At 39.6% G+C, this 20130-nt stretch overlaps 2 protein-coding genes across 3 annotated transcripts in view; one reads left to right on the forward strand and one right to left on the reverse strand.

The window, feature by feature from the left end:
- The window catches only part of LOC127639470 (uncharacterized), a 376863-nt gene that overhangs the window by 159593 nt on the left and 197140 nt on the right, over positions 1-20130 (reverse strand). The gene's annotated exons all lie outside the window — the stretch shown is intronic.
- Positions 3178-20130, forward strand: part of LOC127639394 (uncharacterized) — an 89897-nt gene continuing 72944 nt past the window's right edge. The window contains exons 1-7 of one of the 2 annotated variants that reach the window (XM_052121380.1): positions 3178-3288; positions 3666-3748; positions 9735-10079; positions 11125-11463; positions 11575-11706; positions 11852-11877; positions 12233-13942. In XM_052121380.1, the coding sequence (XP_051977340.1) occupies positions 3676-3748; positions 9735-10079; positions 11125-11463; positions 11575-11706; positions 11852-11877; positions 12233-12319 (1002 nt within the window). In that variant the 5' untranslated portion in view covers positions 3178-3288; positions 3666-3675 and the 3' untranslated portion in view covers positions 12320-13942. Of the gene's footprint in view, positions 3289-3665; positions 3749-9734; positions 10080-11124; positions 11464-11574; positions 11707-11851; positions 11878-12232; positions 13943-20130 lie in introns of those variants that run through there. The other variant, XM_052121379.1, reaches the window with a different exon arrangement.

The following is a 20130-nucleotide window of genomic DNA, read 5'->3' on the forward strand; positions in this document are numbered from 1 at the left end:
AGCGTGTTCCGCAACTGCTTTCGGGTCCTTGAATAACATATAATGTGCGAGTAATGGCAGCCGGTGGACTTACTGGTGCCCTCCTAGGGTAAGATGGTGCCCCTAGTGAGTTGGTGCCCTACAGAGAACTGCGTGAGTATGCGTGTAGGGAGCAGCGGTACTGATAATAGAATACTGCACCATACCTTTATTGGTATTTGCCACTGCCAGCTCGGGAAGATGCTCATGGAAGTTTTTTTTTTCTGTTCGAGCGTCATGTTCCGCCAATGGAGAGCGCTCAAACGAGGTCTTCTGATTGGCCAAAATTCTCTGATCTCTGAACAGTGCCCGCCTCCTGCCTCTACAGATGCACAACTCACTTCTGCTCCAGTTTTACACAGACATGTGGTGCAAAAGGGAGAGCGCACGAAAAACAGTGTTTGAGAATTGTAGCAGCAGATTCAAGCAGTTGTATTTTTGTACTTGTGTTTGTGCGAGAAAAAAATCAAAAGAAAAAATTTATTATTTGTGAGAAAATATTCTACAAGTGTACAACTCTCGTTGGATGAATTCACACACTGATTTCGTGGATGAGCAGAATTTGTCTGTGACTTCACATGTTTTGATAACGTGTTTTGCACCATATTTACTGCAACTGTAGCACAAATGTGAGCGTATGAGTTTCTTAATTTAGAAAAGGAATTTGTGCACCTGCAATGAAGAATTTGAGAAGGTGTAACTGTTGTGTTTGTGGGAGAGAAAAAAAATCTTAAAAATAAACTTCTCTGTGACTTCAAATTTACTGATACACATCTAATCTCTACAACTACAAATAACACTTACACAGATGCTCATTTGATTTGCACCATAACGGCAGACACGTGGAGCAGATCTCCCTCCCCTCAAACTGGCTGAAATGACGAATGTGACTCCGCCTCCACGGACTCGTCATCATAATACGTTTTTTTTTTTTGACTGAGGATGGCATCTGTAAGTGCTCCGTTTCCAAGCCCTTTTTTGCCTTGTCCATGTGCGCCCGCAATACCACTAGTCACATGGATGAAAATGTTTCGGAACTATATGTTATTGATAAATGCAACTGGAGATTCCTGGCCAGAAGCCAGAAAACGGGCTTTGCTTCTTCACTGCCTCGGAACGGAAGATCAGAGACTATTTTATACTTTGCCCAATACCGGTGACAATCTGGCAGATGTCGTTAAACCTCTTGAAGAGCATTTCACTCCAAAAAGAAATGTGGTAGACATGCATTCAGAAAACGAGTACAGCGAACAGATTTCATTTCTTACCTCTGTCTTCAGTAGACACGGCAATCCGACAACTCCAGTAAGTGACAATGGCCACAGTTCACTTCGCCAGAGTTTGCTGCATTCCTGAATGAGAGAAACATTAAACACATTCGTACTTCAGTATATCACCCTGCTGCAAATGGAGCTATTGAACGTTTCCACAGAGTGCTTAAAAGTACGATTCAGTCAGCCATTCTACAATCAGCACCATGGAAAGTAACAGTGACTGACTCCCTGCAAATGTTCCGTGCTACACCACATGCTGGAACGAAAATGCGCCCGCCTCAATGTTATGAGACCTCCTCCTTTTGTCATGAGCATACACAAATTCAGAGGCGTGTTTCAACATGGCTGGATGTCTCCGCCCGTGCTCAATGCTCGTGTGCTAGAGAAACGTCAAAGACGTGAGTAAGTTTGGTGTCTATTAGTCACAGAAATTGACATGGACTTTTGTAAAAAAAACAAAAAAAACAACAACAACACTTTCACGAACATTGAAGTACTATTATAATGTTCATATGGTTTATTGTTTCTTTGCATTCATTTAATGTGCTGTTTTGTGATTCGCATACATGTGGAATTGTTGACACATAACAAATTTCATTTGTGTTTCATGCCCATTGTTGACTACAGAAAGAATTCAAGTAAGTATATGTGATGGCCTTACATGAATACACCACTAGATGGAAATCAGTTCCTGGTGGTAGTGATGTAATGAGGGAGGAAAAGAGGAGAAAATCATTTTTGATTAAAGTTTCCTGAAGGAATATTTTTTGAGTCTTTCTTGTACATGAAGACATAACAGACAGCTCTTAGCTCAAATACACAACATAACCTTGTAATAACACTTCATAGTGACTTTCAACTTTGAAATATGACTTCTTTCTTTCCATTATAGCACATTCACATATTATCATCTCTTTCTTTGAACCCAAAACGGGCTTTTATACACCTTTTACATGTAACGGCATATAACACAGCAGCATGTAAGATTTAAACAACAATTAACTAATATTTAACAAAGATCTCATAAGATGAGTGTATTAGTTTCACTTACCTCATCCAAGTAGTCAGTTCTATGGACTGGTGGGTATCTGACCTTTTTAACCTCTTAAGTGCGACACCCCAGTGAGAGACATCCCGACCAGTCAACAGAATTGCAGAGGGTTGTTGGTGGTCTTCTGTTGAGAGATGGACACAAGGAGAAAGGAAAGAGCAAAATGATGAATCATATCAAGTTTGGAATAGGTGAGTGATTAACAGCTCTGGCTCCAGCTCTATGATGTAAGGCCATTGGACCCGCCGGGTGAGCCGAAGAGTCGGAGGGGTGGGTGAAGGTGTAGTTCTCAAGGTGGGCCAAGTTCATGATTGGGTGGGCCACATCTGTGGAGCCGGTCCTGGTGATTATACATTAATATATAAACTACATGCTTAACATTAAGTTAAGTAAGCTTGTTACAGCACAGGTCGGCAGCAATGCATATTTTTACTGTCGCTAAAGTTGCTTCCAGATAGATAACTTTCCCAACCATCACAGATGAAAATGAAGATCATCTTTTATTTGCTCTTTGTGTGTTTTGTGCTCTATGATGGTAAAACATTGTGACATTCTTCCTATTAATGATAAAACATTCACAAAATGACACAGCTTCATATTTATGAGCCCCAAATGTATTTGTCTGTCGGTTCCGTGTTGGCCGATATGAATGTCACGGAGATTGTAATTATATTAAGATGATGTGAGTCTTTACTGCCCTCTAGAGGAAACACGACGTTGTGCGCGCAACGTGGTCTTACGTCACTTTCACTTTCAATTTGGCTGGAGCCCGCTCACAGCGAGGATGTGTCCGCCAAGTACTGTTACATTTTTGGATTGTAGTTAATATTAAATGTTATTTTAAGTTGCAAGTAACTTCCTAATTCATGAGTCTGAATCCTCGATGATCTGCTGCACCGATGGGTCGCTGTATTTTCATCGCTGTGTGGATTTTTCATGTGATTGGTAAGACGAATTCTGACATCATGTTTGCGATAAAACACAATGCACAAAAGTAAAAGTACCGCATTTTCACTCTTAACATGGTTTCAGTGCAGAAACGTGTTATTTCTTTATCATCGCTGTTAAAGATCGGCGATGATTTGAGGTGGAACGTGTTTGTGTGAAAACGACACGACACACCCTGTAAAACAAAAATGGCGTCACCGTCACTACCTCTTTATATTTTTAAAACATTTTTACAATTTGAAGAAAGTTCCCATTACAGCAGAGGAACACTTGAAGGCACAGTTCACACAAAAATGTAGATTCTCTCATCATTAGATTCTCTCATCATTTATTCACCCTCATGCAACCCAGATGTTTATGACTTTCTTCTGCAGAACACAAATTATGATTTTTAGAAGAATATTTCGGCTCTGTTGGTCCACAATGCAAGTGAATGATGATGAGGCCCTTAACTGCGGTAAGTTAGTCTTATGTTTGACATTAGTTGGATATACAGGTTTTATACCCATTCAACTTCAAGATGTGACCTACAGATGTCAATCCGACTGCAGATTACTCCGAATGTTATTCCCTCTATTGCACAAGGTTTCTTTGTGGGAGTTTTTCTTTGGTAGTTTTTAAATAGAATATTAAATCCCTTAAAAGCCGGATGGTATGTGAAGCACAGTAATTATTAAATTGAAAAAGGCTATTATTTAAATAAATAGGTTGTCTGTATATGACTCATGCTAAAAAGTAAAGTAGGGCTCTGCCTGCCTTCATCTGCTACAGAGTATGCAATGCTCATATAGTGTATGAGCCAAGGATCTCTAAAGACGTGAGTGGTTTGCACAAGTTATTTTTCAAAATGGGAATGGAAACTTGAATGATTTTGAGATTATAATACTTACAAATAAGATTAAATCAATAAAATGTAAGTTATGATCTGGGGGGTTAAACATCACTCAAGCACATTAAACTGCAGAAGAAATCAGTTAAGCACCTGACACCCCCACACAAAATTGTGAGCTTATTATTGGCCAGGACCATCCAACTCGGCTACGCGATTCATTTCGCCCAGCTCCCGCCTCGTTTTTGCGGTATTCACTCCACCTCTGTACGCTTTACGGGCAGAGATCACGACTCTGCTTCTCAAGGACGTGATAGAGTCTGTCCCGCCAGCCGAGATGAAGAAGGGTTTCTACAGCCCTTACTTCTTCGTACCAAAAAAGTGGCAGGTTTCGACCAATCTTGGACTTGCGAGTTCTCAACCGGGCCTTACACAAATTCCAGTTCAAAATGCTTACGCAGAAACAGATTCTAACCTGCGTTCGACAGCTAGATTGGTTTAGACTTGAAGGACGCGTACTTCCATGTCTCCATCTTGCCTCGACACAGACCCTTCCTACGGTTCGCGTTCGACGGCCAGGCGTATCAGTACAAGATCCTCCCCTTTGGCCTGTCCCTGTCCCCTCGCGTCTTCTCCAAGGTCGCAGAGGCAGCCCTTGCCCCGCTCGGGAAGTGGGCATCCGCATACTCAATTACCTCGATGACTGGCTCATCCTGGCTCACTCTCGAGTGTTACTATGCGCTCACAGGGACCAGGTGCTCAGGCACCTCAGCTGCCTAGGGCTTCAGGTCAACTGGGGAAAGGTCAAGCTCGCCCCGGTTCAGAGCATCTCAGGAGTTATCCTCACGAGCAAGTGCACGCAGTCAGTGCTCAGGTGCCTCGCTCTCTTCAAGCCCGGCACAGCTGTTCCTCTAAAACAATTCCAGAGTCTCCTGGGGCATATGGCATCCTCAGCTGCAGTTGGGCCGCTCGGGTTGAAGCATATGAGACAGCTTCAGCACTGGCTTCAGACTTGAGTCCCGAGATGGGCATGGTGCCACGGCACATACCGTGTGATAATCACCCCCTCCTGCCATCAGACTTTCAACCCGTGGACAAACCTCTGTTTTCTGCGGACAGGAGTCCCCCTACAGCAGGTGTCCAGAAGTGTCATGGTCCCCACAGACACCTCTCAACTGGGTTGGGTGGCCGTGTGCAATGGGCATGCTGCTGTTGGCTCCTGGACTGAGCGGAGAGTGGAGGCTCCACCCCCAGGTAGTCCAGCTGATTTGGGGCCAATGCCTCCCAGGACAACTCTCACTGCCCACTCTGGTACTCCCTGACAGAAGCTCCTCTCAGGACAGACGCATTGGCACACAGCTGGCACAGGGGGCTGCGCAAGTACGCATTTCCCCCAGTCAGCCTTCTTGCACTGGTGCTGTGCAAGATCAGGTAGGACGAGGAACAAGTCACCTTGGTGGCTCCTTATTGGCCCACCCGGACTTGGTTCCCGGATCTCACACTCCTCGCGATACCACCTCCCTGGAAAATCCCCCCCTGGGGATGGGGCACCCTCTGGCACCCACGCCCAGACCTCTGGAACCTCCACGTCTGGCCCCTGGATGGGACGCGGAAGATCTGAGTGACCTACCACTTGCAGTCGTAGACATGATCAACCAAGCTAGAGCTCCCTCCACCAGGCCACATCCTCCAGCACATCATGGGGGATCCCGAGGCGTTCCCAGGCCAGCAGAGCGACTTAATCCCTCCAGCGTGTTCCTCTGGGCCTCCTTACAGTTGGACATGCCCAAAACACCTCCGCAGGAAGGCGTCCAGGAGGCATGCTAATCAGATGCCTCAACTGGCTTCTTTCAATACGGAGGAGCAGTGGTTCTACTCCGAGCCCCTCTCGGATGACAGAGCTTTGCACCCTATCCCTTAGGGTGAGCCCAGACACCATATGAAGAAAGCTCATTTCGGCCACTTGTATTCACAATCTTATTCTTTCAGTCAAAGCTCATGACCTTAGGTGAAGGTTGGAACGTGCACCGACTGGTTAATTGAGAGCTTTGCCTTCAGGCTCAGCTCCGCCTTCACCACCATGGTCCGGTACAGTGACCGCATTACTGCAGACACTGCAATGATCCACTCGTGAACAAGACCCCGAGATACTTGAACTCCTTCACTTGGGGCAGCTGCTCTCTCTCTACCTGAAGAGAGCAATCCACCCTTTTCCTGTAGAGAATTGCCTCAAACTTGGGAGTTTCTGACCCTCATCTCAGCCGCTTTACATTCGGCCGCAATCCTCCCGATGTACAAAACATACAGCAATTAAAAAGTAACAAGTAATACAAATGTGTGACATATTGAAATAGTAGTTATATTCAATCAGTGCTGGGCCACCAGGATCAAGTGAACATTGATAGTAAATAATATTTGATCAATGTTGACGTTAAAGTCATAAAGTCATCATACCAAATACTTCTCAAAGTCTACTTTAACTGTGTGGCCATTCACATAAGACTCGTTCTTGTGTTCAAACCAGCAGGATGGAGCGCAACAGAATAGGGAACACGGATCTCGAGACTCATTTTTAAATTTTTAATAGCTTTCAACATAATTTAAAACACAACATAATGTGAGAAAAAGCAGCTGGCATAGCATAACGATTAAAGATGTCCCAATAGACCAACACTTAAAAATAATGCAGACAGAAAGCAAGACGGCATCCACTGTGAACAGCCCAGTGTGAATGCGATGCGGATTGTGTTGCGCACGTGAGGAGGGGATATACAGTGTGAATGTGATGTGGATTGTGTTGTGTGCATGAGGAGGGGATATACAGTGTGAATGTGATGTAGATTGTGTTGTGTGCATGAGGAGGGATATACAGTGTGAATGTGATGTGGATTGTGTTGTGTGCATGAGGAGGGATATACAGTGTGAATGTGATGTGGATTGTGTCGTGTGCATGAGGAGGGATATACAGTGTGAATGTGATGTGGATTGTGTTGCGTGCATGAGGAGGGATATACAGTGTGAATGTGATGTGGATTGTGTTGCGTGCATGAGGAGGGATATACAGTGTGAATGTGATGTGGATTGTGTTGTGTGCATGAGGAGAGATATACAGTGTGAATGTGATGTGGATTGTGTTGTGTGCATGAGGAGGGATATACAGTGTGAATGTGATGTGGATTGTGTTGCGTGCATGAGGAGGGATATACAGTGTGAATGTGATGTGGATTGTGTTGCGTACATGAGGAGGGATATACAGTGTGAATGTGATGTGGATTGTGTTGCGTGCATGAGGAGGGATATACAGTGTGAATGTGATGTGGATTGTGTTGCGTGCGTGAGGAGGGATATACAGTGTGAATGTGATGTGGATTGTGTTGTGTGTGTGAGGAGGGATATACAGTGTGAATGTGATGTGGATTGTGTTGTGTACATGTGGAGGGATATACAGTATGTGATGTGGATTGTGTTGTGTGCATGAGGAGGGATATACAGTATGAATGTGATGTGGATTGTGTTGTGTACATGTGGAGGGATATACAGTATGTGATGTGGATTGTGTTGTGTGCATGTGGAGGGATATACAGTGTGAATGTGATGTGGATTGTGTTGTGTGCATGAGGAGGGATATACAGTATGAATGTGATGTGGATTGTGTTGTGTGCATGAGGAGGGATATACAGTGTGAATGTGATGTGGATTGTGTTGTGTGCATGAGGAGGGATATACAGTGTGAATGTGATGTGGATTGTGTTGTGTGCATGTGGAGGGATATACAGTGTGAATGTGATGTGGATTGTGTTGTGTGCATGTGGAGGGATATACAGTGTGAATGTGATGTGGATTGTGTTGTGTGCATGAGGAGGGATATACAGTGTGAATGTGATGTGGATTGTGTTGTGTGCATGAGGAGGGATATACAGTGTGAATGTGATGTGGATTGTGTTGTGTGCATGAGGAGGGATATACAGTGTGAATGTGATGTGGATTGTGTTGTGTGCATGTGGAGGGATATACAGTGTGAATGTGATGTGGATTGTGTTGTGTGCATGAGGAGGGATATACAGTGTGAATGTGATGTGGATTGTGTTGTGTGCATGAGGAGGGGATATACAGTGTGAATGTGATGTGGATTGTGTCGCGTGCATGAGGAGGGATATACAGTGTGAATGTGATGTGGATTGTGTTGTGTGCATGAGGAGGGGATATACAGTGTGAATGTGATGTGGATTGTGTTGTGTTCATGAGGAGGGATATACAGTGTGAATGTGATGTGGATTGTGTTGTGTGCATGAGGAGGGATATACAGTGTGAATGTGATGTGGATTGTGTTGTGTGCATGAGGAGGGATATACAGTGTGAATGTGATGTGGATTGTGTTGTGTGCATGAGGAGGGATATACAGTGTGAATGTGATGTGGATTGTGTAGCGTGTGCATGAGGAGGGATATACAGTGTGAATGTGATGTGGATTGTGTTGTGTGCATGAGGAGGGATATACAGTGTGAATGTGATGTGGATTGTGTTGTGTGCATGAGGAGGGATATACAGTGTGAATGTGATGTGGATTGTGTCGCGTGCATGAGGAGGGATATACAGTATGAATGTGATGTGGATTGTGTTGTGTGCATGAGGAGGGATATACAGTGTGAATGTGATGTGGATTGTGTTGTGTGCATGAGGAGGGATATACAGTGTGAATGTGATGTGGATTGTGTTGTGTGCATGAGGAGGGATATACAGTGTGAATGTGATGTGGATTGTGTTGTGTACATGAGGAGGGATATACAGTGTGAATGTGATGTGGACTGTGTTGTGTGTATGACGAGGGATATACAGTGTGAATGTGATGTGGATTGTGTTGTGTGCATGAGGAGGGATATACAGTGTGAATGTGATGTGGATTGTGTCGCGTGCATGAGGAGGGATATACAGTATGAATGTGATGTGGATTGTGTTGTGTGCATGAGGAGGGATATACAGTGTGAATGTGATGTGGATTGTGTTGTGTGTATGAGGAGAGATATACAGTATGAATGTGATGTGGATTGTGTTGTGTGCATGAGGGGATATTGTGCATGGATCTGTACAAGAAATATTGAGAAAGATGTTAGTTTGTGTCATGAGTGAATGTTCTTGTTGTGTTTGTGTCATCTTGACAATATGACCTTGTAATTGGGGGTTGATGGGAAAGGAGGAGGCGAGAACCGCCTTGACGATATAAATAATAGCTTAATAGAAAACTGAACCAAAAATACAAACACACTCATTTGTCGGACAGCTGCCCGTAACTCTCTCTCTCTGTCCCACTGCAGTCTCCAGAGGGCCTTTTATCCCTTTCTGAGGCTTGATTAGCCTGATAAGGGGCCGGGTGTTTGGAATCACGACTCCCCGCCCCTTTTCCCCATCTACCTGGATGAGGGAGGGACAAGGGGAGGAAATCAAAAAATTAACTCCGGTCGGCCTTTATCCCTCTCGAGGGCTAATTAGCCTGATTAGGGGCCGGTGTGTGGAATCACGACCTTGCCCCGCCCTGCCACAGACCTGTAAAATAATAATTTTCACAGTGTTTTCCTGTTGTGCATCTTGAAGAGTGACTGTTCATTTGTGTCTCCAGGTGTGTTTGATGTTGAAGAAATGAAGACGTCAGTGATGGAGGGAGATTCTCTGACTTTACGCACTGCTGTTACTGGATTACACAATGACAAATCCAATTTTATTAAATGGTATTTTAATCTCAGTCTCATAGCTCTAATCAATGGAGATCTCAGTGAGTTCTGTACAGATGTGAAGTGTGCAGGTGATTATAATGAGAGATTCAGAGACAGACTGAAGTTGAACAATCAGACCGGATCTCTCACCATCAAGAACATCAGAATTACAGACTCTGGAGATTATCTACAACTGACCATCATCAACAACATCATTAATGAGAAGACATTCACTGTTACTGTCAAACCTGGTGAGTCATTTAATGAGTGTTTAAAAGCAAATTTGATTAAATAATCTTCACTTTACCTGTTTATTAATTCACATAAATATAATCTCTTTCTCTAATCCAGTAACTCAGTTTCTCATTATATTGACTCTTTTATTTCTTCTTCATTTGGGGTTTTAGTTCAAAGTTCAGAGGGTGTGATGAAGAATAATATGAACAATAATTGTATATTATATATTGCTACTTTCTCTGTGCTGGATTTAGATGATGTGGCAGTAAACGTGGTTCTTTATGCTCCACTGTCATCTTTTGAGTAACAGACAGTCCAATTTTATCCAACTTCTTGGACAAATCTAGGGACAAACTATTTCAGTGTAATGATTTAAAAGCAGTGGTGCCAACTCCTTCCCTTTCACATTGAACTTCTTCCTGTGTTCCTAGAAAAAAGGGTGTGAGACAACATTCAACATTTGTATTTTAACATTTCATTGAAATTCTGACTTGACTTTAACAAAACTATTAACAAACATATTTAAAATAAAAAAAAATAAAAAGTCAGACATGAAAATTGGATGCAGGAAAATATATTTAGATTTGACACCCATGAAATTAACTAGAATGTTTAAGGAATATCTCCATAAATAAAAATAGGAATATATCTTTGGTTATTGTGGAAAATAGTTTTGGAATATAAAATCTTAGATGAGTGTAACAAAGTAATATTTTCTGACTTTATACAAACGATCTCAGAATATGAAGTGGAATATAAATGACAGATAATCAATTAAAAATAAAGACTTTGCTTCTGAAATGACTCTGTAGAGGATAGCTGCATGCCCACTGATTTCAGATTTCCCGGGTCTGTTTGTTACACCGTAATATATTCAACTAGACTAAACTTCACACCATATATTAATATTACACAAGAAAATATTGCTAATCTGTGTGTGTACTGATTTGAATAACAGCATGCTAATAATGATACGCTTGGTCTCTTAATAACGTTCTGTCCTCTACTATGGTGGAGGTTTATTCACCCAAAAGAAGAAACTGTTCATGTGTGTTTCAGGAGTGTCTGGTGCTGAAATGAAGATAAAGTCGGTGATTGAAGGAGATTCTGTCACTCTACACACTGATGATACTGTAAAACAGGGAGATGTTGTGATGACGTGGTATTTCAATGACACTCGTATAGCTGAAATGAAGGAAGATCCCAGTAAGAGCTGTACAGATGTGACGTGTGATGAAGGTGCTGAGAGATTCAGAGACAGACTGAAGATTGACCATCAGACTGGAGATCTCACTATCACAAACAGCAGAACTACAGACTCTGGACTTTATCAACTAGAGATCAGCAGCAGTATCAGCAGCAGCGTCAGCGTAAAGAGCTTCAGTGTTAATGTCAGCGGTGAGGACGATTTCATCATTTAATGCAGATAATCAGATCTTCAGTTGTTATAAAGAGCTGATGATGATCACATTCAGTGACACTAATGACTGTCTCTCTTCATCATTACAGTATCAGACATAAAAACTCCAGATTCAGGTCGGTCTTCTGGTGCTGTAGCAGGAATATGTGTTGCTGTTGTTCTGGTTGTCGCTGTAGTTGATGCTGGTGTGATTTACTATCACTCAAAACATGGAATAATTGGCAAGTATTACATACAGCTGATATAAAAGAGGAAAATTTGAGATTAAATGGGTAAAAAGAGTCTTTAAATATGTGAACACTTTTATTTTCATACTCAAAACTAACTGATAAAGAAAATGTGTGTAATTGAGTTTTTATTCAACAGATATGGAGATGCGGCACAATGTTCAGGTAAGATACTTCAGTATGTGCATTACATCTTTCTGTCTCTGAATTTACAACAGATTCAGATCAGTTTGATTTCATCTGAAGCGTCTCAGATTATTTTCTGTGTTTTAAACAGTTTAACACACATATTCAGTATACAATACATCAGGCCCAAATATTGATATTATATGTTAAATGTACGCTGTAAACTGTGTTACTTTATTCTCATCTTTATATTTGTATCAAGCTCAACTTTAATGATTTATGCCAAAACAACAAACAAGCAGAAAACAAACATGAAGTAAAGATCATTGTCAATGTAATGCAGTAATTCATATTCATGATTAATGAGTCTCTGTGAATCTGTGTTTTCTTACAGGAGGATGAAAGAGAGAATGAGACACATTTGATGAATGTTGAAGGACAGGAGAGAGGACAGGAAGAGAGAGAGGATGCAACTGAATGACTCGACAACAGTTTGTGCATCAGATGCATCATAAAGTGTCATTCATTAATGATGAGTTACATAAGTGGAGTGTGTGTAAGAAGGGGGCATGATGTGTGTTACATAAGTGGAGTGTGTGTGTAAGAAGGGGGCGTGATGTGTGTTACATAAGTGGAGTGTGTGTAAGAAGGGGGCGTGATGTGTGTTACATAAGTGGAGTGTGTGTAAGAAGGGGGCATGATGGGGGTATTTGTAAATATACTGTAGATATCGATCGGGAATTCCTGCTGCTGTTCCGGTATAACGCTGCTCTGATCGAGGATCAGTTTCCCCAACTCAAATCCAAACCTCACTTACTATTGAGAAAGGGAAATCTGACGCGAGATCAGCGGCTGCAGTTGTATTTATCTTCCATATGAGTCAGCACTGAGATGACTTGATCATAAACTCATCAGAATTGTGCCTTAAACTTGTGAAGAAGTCTTTCTACAATGGATTTTATCTGAATCTCCAAATATTCTCTTCTGCGTGGTGTTTCAGTTTGGACCGTATATATTTGTGCTGTTTTGTTCATTTAAAGTGGTTCAACAGTTTAATTTTGCTGCTGTTGGAAAGACTTGATGCTTAATAGACAAATTATTCAGTTTTACTGACATGAAACAAAAAACACAAACTCACTTTCTCTAGTCTTGAGTTGATTAATTCAGAATACTGAAACTTTCTGAACAGTGATGAATGTGTTTCATCAGATCATCTGAAGCGCTTCTCAAACATTTCAGTTCCAACATTTGATCAAATAAGAAGCAAATAAATGTTCCCTTTAATCTTTTATTTCACTAAAGCAACACACACGTGCCACAATGAGTAAAATCAATGTGCCTGAAGTTAATATAAAAATACAATCAAAACCCTCATCTATGCATGTCATTATATTAATGATATTTATACTGTAGTTAATATAAAAAGACAACCAAAACCCTCATCTATGCATGTCATTATATTAATAACAAAATAATTAATTACACATAAAAGATAAATTAGTTTGAGCAATTTTATGAAAACTGAATCTAGTGTTTCAGAGTCGAGCAGGCCAGTTTAAATCTGCACATGAGATATCAGCACTCCACATTCCTGAAGCAATAATGTACACTCACCTAAAGGATTATTAGGAACACCTGTTCAATTTCTCATTAATGCAATTATCTAATCAACCAATCACATGGCAGTTGCTTCAATGCATTTAGGGGTGTGGTCCTGGTCAAGACAATCTCCTGAACTCCAAACTGAATGTCAGAATGGGAAAGAAAGGTGATTTAAGCAATTTTGAGCATGGCATGGTTGGTGGTGCCAGACGGGCCGGTCTGAGTATTTCACAATCTGCTCAGTTACTTGGATTTTCACGCACAACCATTTCTAGGGTTTACAAAGAATGGTGTGAAAAGGGAAAAACATCCAGTATGCGGCAGTCCTATGGGCAAAAATGCCTTGTTGATGCTAGAGGTCAGAGGAGAATGGGCCGACTGATTCAAGCTGATAGAAGAGCAACTTTGCCTGAAATAACCACTCGTTACAACCGAGGTATGCAGCAAAGCATTTGTGAAGCCACAACACGCACAACCTTGAGGCGGATGGGCTACAACAGCAGAAGACCCCACCGGTACCACTCATCTCCACTACAAATAGGAAAAAGAGGCTACAATTTGCAAGAGCTCACCAAAATTGGACAGTTGAAGACTGGAAAAATGTTGCCTGGTCTGATGAGTCTCGATTTCTGTTGAGACATTCAGATGGTAGAGTCAGAATTTGGCGTAAACAGAATGAGAACATGGATCCATCATGCCTTGTTACCACTGTGCAGGCTGGTGGTGGTGGTGTAATGGTGTGGGGGATGTTTTCTTGGCACACTTTAGGCCCCTTAGTGCCAATTGGGCATCGCTTAAATGCCACTGCCTACCTGAGCATTGTTTCTGACCATGTCCATCCCTTTATGGTCACCATGTACCCATCCTCTGATGGCTACTTCCAGCAGGATAATGCACCATGTCACAAAGCTCGAATCATTTCAAATTGGTTTCTTGAACATGACAATGAGTTCACTGTACTAAAATGGCCCCCACAGTCACCAGATCTCAACCCAATAGAGCATCTTTGGGATGTGGTGGAACGGGAGCTTCGTGCCCTGGATGTGCATCCCACAAATCTCCATCAACTGCAAGATGCTATCCTATCAATATGGGCCAACATTTCTAAAGAATGCTTTCAGCACCTTGTTGAATCAATGGCACGTAGAATTAAGGCAGTTCTGAAGGCGAAAGGGGGTCAAACACAGTATTAGTATGGTGTTCCTAATAATCCTTTAGGTGAGTGTATATGGACTTATAAATAGTCTTAAACAAGCAAAGCTATATCAAACTTAATGAATTACAAATACAAAACAAGCTCTTTGAAATAAAGCATTAAATAACGAGAGATCAAATTATATATAATTATATTGTTTAATATTTTAAAGTAATTTTAAGTCTAGTTGTGCAGTTTGAGAATATCTGATCTATTTGAGTATTAATTTCTATATCATTCATCTATTGACAAGAAATATTAGAACATGAGTGGAAGTATAAAATATACAAACCACTATCTACAGTACTGCCAAATAACCTCATTTTATATTCCTCATTATGTTTCTTTAATTTATTCTCCATGTGATGAACAAATGTCAAGTATTAGTTGAGAAACCCATTGAGTGCACTACAACTTTTACATTTATGCATTTGGCAGACGCTTTTATCCAAAGCGACTTACAGTGCACTTATTACAGGGACAATCCCCCCGGAGCAACCTGGAGTTAAGTGCCTTACTCAAGGACACAATGGTGGTGGCTGTGGGGATAGAACCAGTGTCCTTCTGATTACCAGATTACCAGTTATGTGCTTTAGTCCACTACGCCACCACCACCACTTTTTTCCATTTGTCTTTGATATGTTTTGATATTATTGGAACATGTTACACGTCATCAGTGATCGTTCAGTGTTTGGTTTAGTGTAGTGGTCAGATGTGGGCTGATTTCCTAAAATCATTGCAGTCGTCATCAAGATCATCATAGAGATCATAATGTTGCATGTTAGTTTATATTAGAGCAACACTTGTCTTACAAACCAGCACATATCGGTTATTAAGTAGAACTGAAGAGCATTATTAATGGTGCTATGAGTCATCAGACTACAGACTTATTACCTCCTTTATTAGTGACATAAATGTATTTATACCTATTCATTTAAATATAAAACTATTGCTGGTTATCTGTGTAAAGTTCAATTCAATTACACGGGATCATGATTGACTATAACTTTACATAGATAAGATTATATCACATTAATATCATGTTTACATCTTGAGGTTATACTTTATAAAGACACACTTGCATTGAATAAGTGTCTTACTGTAAACATGAAATAATGGAGTTTGTGTTGGAATTTTCTTTTTATGGAAATCAACATTATGCCACATTTACTTTGTACAGCGCATCAGCCTCATGACAAATAAAAATGTTAGATTATAAAAAATTTTAATAAAGTTTTATACCAAATATCAAGTTTCTTTCATTGCAATCCATGTATTTGCCATTTTTTATCTTTATTGTTCAGAGTGTAAAAATTAAATATTTTACTTTGGTACTTATTTTAAATCATAATTAACTTTCAGCTTTCTTTTCTTTTTGAGTTACTGTGAAAGGGAAAATTATGTTTGTCCTCACTTTTTATGTTATTTGTATTTTACATGTATAACGTATTAAGTGTTTAAAACAATGTTAAAATACCGTTAGTCTCCTCAGTCTCACAACAGTGTAACTCTATATGAAATAAATGGACATTATGAATGTTTTAATTTACAGCATGTGGGAGATTTTATTTAAACTTTGTGTTTTGGAAATTATCAGTATAATCAGATTTTATTTTCAGTTAAATATCATAATTATGCTTTAAATATTGCTCACATTCTGTAATATAATGTCATCTTTACATCAATGCACTAAACCTTGAACATTTTAGGATTCATCCTTTGATCTTTCATTGAGAGCTGGAACAACTCACTCCTTACCAAACTGAAAGATCTTATAAACACATATTACTAATTTATCTCTAAAATTAACATGACATTATTTGCTTGTAAGACACAGTCTGCTGTCCTGTGCTCAAATGACTATTTATAACAACTTATTGAGCAAAGAATGAGGATCATTCATACTTTGAACACAAGATGGCGCTCTCTGCTTAGTGTGCAACTTTTAGGATGCATTCTTTTCACACACGAACACTTCCTGTATTTGTATCCTGCTGAAGTATTAACATTTACCAAATATGTCCAATAGATAACCAGAGCAAAACATGCAAAATAATACTTGATGTGTTTCACGAGCCACAAAGTGACAAATAGTTGCATATAATTGGATCTATTTGTATCCTGCCAAACCCTCATCTATGCATGTCAAATGACATGCATACTGTCGTTAGTATAAACTTATCTGTAATAAAATTCAAGAATAAAATAACTTTTTTTTTAAACAATCTAGTGATTCTTCTGGAAATATTGATGTCTGATTTTCACTTAAAAATGTTTTTAAATATCTGTAGTAACAACAGAAGGCAACATCAAGAATGATTCTTCCGGGAGCATTAAATAAAACACATGTAGAGACACACAAACACAAATCAGGGGAACACATGTCACACTAAAATAATGCAATACAAATTAAATTAACTAAACTACATAAAATATAACACAGAACACACCAATTTACATTACTGATATAAAACAATAAGAAGAAACATTCCTATTACCTTAAAATATAATCAAATGCCAGATTTCTTTTTATTTTACCATAATTTTAACAATAGTTTACTGTTAAAAATAATGTTTATTTTCTGGTTAAACATGATATACATTTTTACCTTTAATCATATGATAAAATCATACTTTTTACATCTAAATAATTGCACGTATTTGTTTAGTTTTGACTGTATTTGTTTGGTTAATTCTCCTGAACTGTTCAACCCAGTTAACATAGTCACATTGTGACACATAAACAGATCGGATCATGTTGGTTGCGGTGACAAACCAAATTACATTGTTCAGATGTAAGTTTAAATTATTGTATGTTGTTGAACGTGGTGAGTATGTTTGTTCCAGCGGACATATTTTACTCACTGCAATGCCGCCTGTGTGTTTAACTTTAAACTTGGTTCATATATTCACAGACTGTTTTAAATACCGCATGAACAGGGTTGTTGATCTTACATGGAAGAAAGTTGGGATTGTTTGAGAGTAAATGACTTTGGGTGTACTTTTCCTTTTTATACAACAGTTTCTGTCCTCGAATCTGATTGGACAAGAGATGTTTCATGAGTGCTGATATTTCAGAACATCAGCACTCGAACGCTTCATTGTTTGTGTCACTCCGCTTGTGTTTGTGCCGTTCTAAAGTATAAGAGCAGCACAGATGTGTCTTTTAATTTCTCCTTGTGACATGAAGTCATCGGATTACTACATCATAGCTGGGAAATACAGTTAAACTCACAGCTTCAGCATTAAGGCATATCACAGCAGAGAGACACAACTGACTGAGTGATGACACACACACTTACCTGATACTATTGATACTGGCGTGTCCACTTTGGGAAATATAAACATTTAACATGACAGAGGAGAGTACACACCGGATATCAGGAAATACTCAGGGGACCCACCGCTCAGACGGGTGTTTTTACAGAGAAAACAGGATGTGTTTGACCACAATTTCACTATCATAGCAGCTGATTAAAGCCCCGATTTGTAGCTGTTTTCAATGAGAGCTGGCGACTTCCGGTGACACGAGCGAAAGCGACTGTTGGCGACAAGATGTGGGCGTGTCGAGCGACGATATGGCTGAATGGACTCTTTTTTTTTTTAAGTCATCTTTATTGCCAAAAAAAAAGGATACAAATCACAAGTGACTTATCAAAATATACATAACAATTTTCAAACATAATATGTAAACAAAATACAAGAATTTTGCCAGGGAAAATTAAAACGAAAAAGAGGACCATATGTTGACAGTTTTAACTGCCTTTTTGTTGTTGGAGCCAGAAATCAAATTAATATAAGATACAACTTCATGGAGAAAAAGTACAAAATTAGGTTTTTTAGTGCTGAATTTACATTTATGAATGTGAAATTTTGCCAACAGAATTAATACATTTATAATGCAATATATCTTTTCTTTACTTTGCCTTCTATAAATGCAAAAAAACTACATTCTCCCACAATAAGGCAAAGTTTTTATAAATATGGTCAATGATGAATCTGCTGAAGTTTTGCCAAAATGTCCTGGTGTGTGAGCAGGTGCAAAACAGTTTCTGGGTGACTTCACAGAAAGAACAGTTTGTGAAGTCTCTTTTAAATGTAACCATGTAATGATCAGCAGGTATCTGTGAATCATTCTGAATGACACTTCCTTCACCTTGTTTATTATCAGGTATCTGTGAGGAATCATCCAAACTTTTTTCCAATCAATGTCATTTACAAAACGGTTCCAATAAAAAGTAACATTTGGAATAGAGACCATTTCTTTCTGAAACAAAGCACGAATGTTCTTATTCTCACGAGGAAGTTGAGAAAAACAGATTTTTCCAACTGGTGATTCAGCCACATCGGGGAGGGAGACAGAAGTAGGCGGAGGTCTGCCAGTATTTCTAAAAAGCATGATTGTGCCTGATGGAATGGCGTCAAATACAATTGCAAATTCTCTTGGCGTAACTGGAATGGCTGAATGGACTCGTTCACTCGTAAAGTTCTTCTTCTTCTTGTGTTTTTTAATGGCGGTTGACAAGCCAACATATGGTGTATTACCGCCACCAGCTGGACTGGAGTGTGAAGCATTAATAAGAAGGAAATAAATAATAATAATTTATATAATATATTTATTAAATCCTGTTTTTCTGAGATAATTAAGTATTTCTCGTTGTATTTTTGACTGTCCTGAGGCACAATTCAATAGGTTGGTAAGGTGAATTTGTTTGAATCTATATATTTCTCAATGTATTTAATATCTCTCTTTCCCTTGTAAACATGACACAATGTAATAAACATGTTCAACAGTCTCTGCTTCACCACATGTCAAGCATCATCCTGTTTGATGTTTCCCTATTTTGAACAATGAATGATTCAAGCCAGAATGTCCTATTGTGTGATAATTGTATCTTCTCTCCTATTATTGAGACATATTCTTCCTTTTCCAACTTTTTTTTGGATATTGTATTGGTGTCTTCCCTTTTCTTCCTTGTTCCACATTTCTTGCAACTTCATATTCATAAATTCTCTAATTCTTCCTTTTATCTCTTCTTTACTGAGTGATAAATGAACTTCAACATCCTAATGATCCATTGCCTGTTTAGCCAGTTTGTCCACTATTTCATTTCCTTGTACTCCCACATGTGCTGGTACCCAAAGAAATCTCAAGATCATCCCCAGTTTCTGACTTCTTAGCAGATGTGTAAGAATCTCATATACTAAAACTTGATTCAGACTATTTAAAACTTCCTCCACCCATAATAAGATCACTATTAGTTCTGTTGTACGGACTTTGAACCTCTTATTATATACTGCTGCAGCTGTTTTTCCAGATGTAGGATCCTTTGAACCATCTGTGAATATGTGGAGCATTGAAGAGTATTCCTGATTTAAATACTGCTGTACAATAACTTCCTTATGCGTATATGTTCAATTCTTAACTTTACATTGTAGATGGAAATCGACTTGAGCCATGGGGAACAATGGTATATTGGTACAAAGGTACCATA

This window comes from Xyrauchen texanus, chromosome 48, assembly GCF_025860055.1.
Source record: "Xyrauchen texanus isolate HMW12.3.18 chromosome 48, RBS_HiC_50CHRs, whole genome shotgun sequence".
Classification (NCBI taxonomy): Eukaryota; Metazoa; Chordata; class Actinopteri; order Cypriniformes; family Catostomidae; genus Xyrauchen; species Xyrauchen texanus.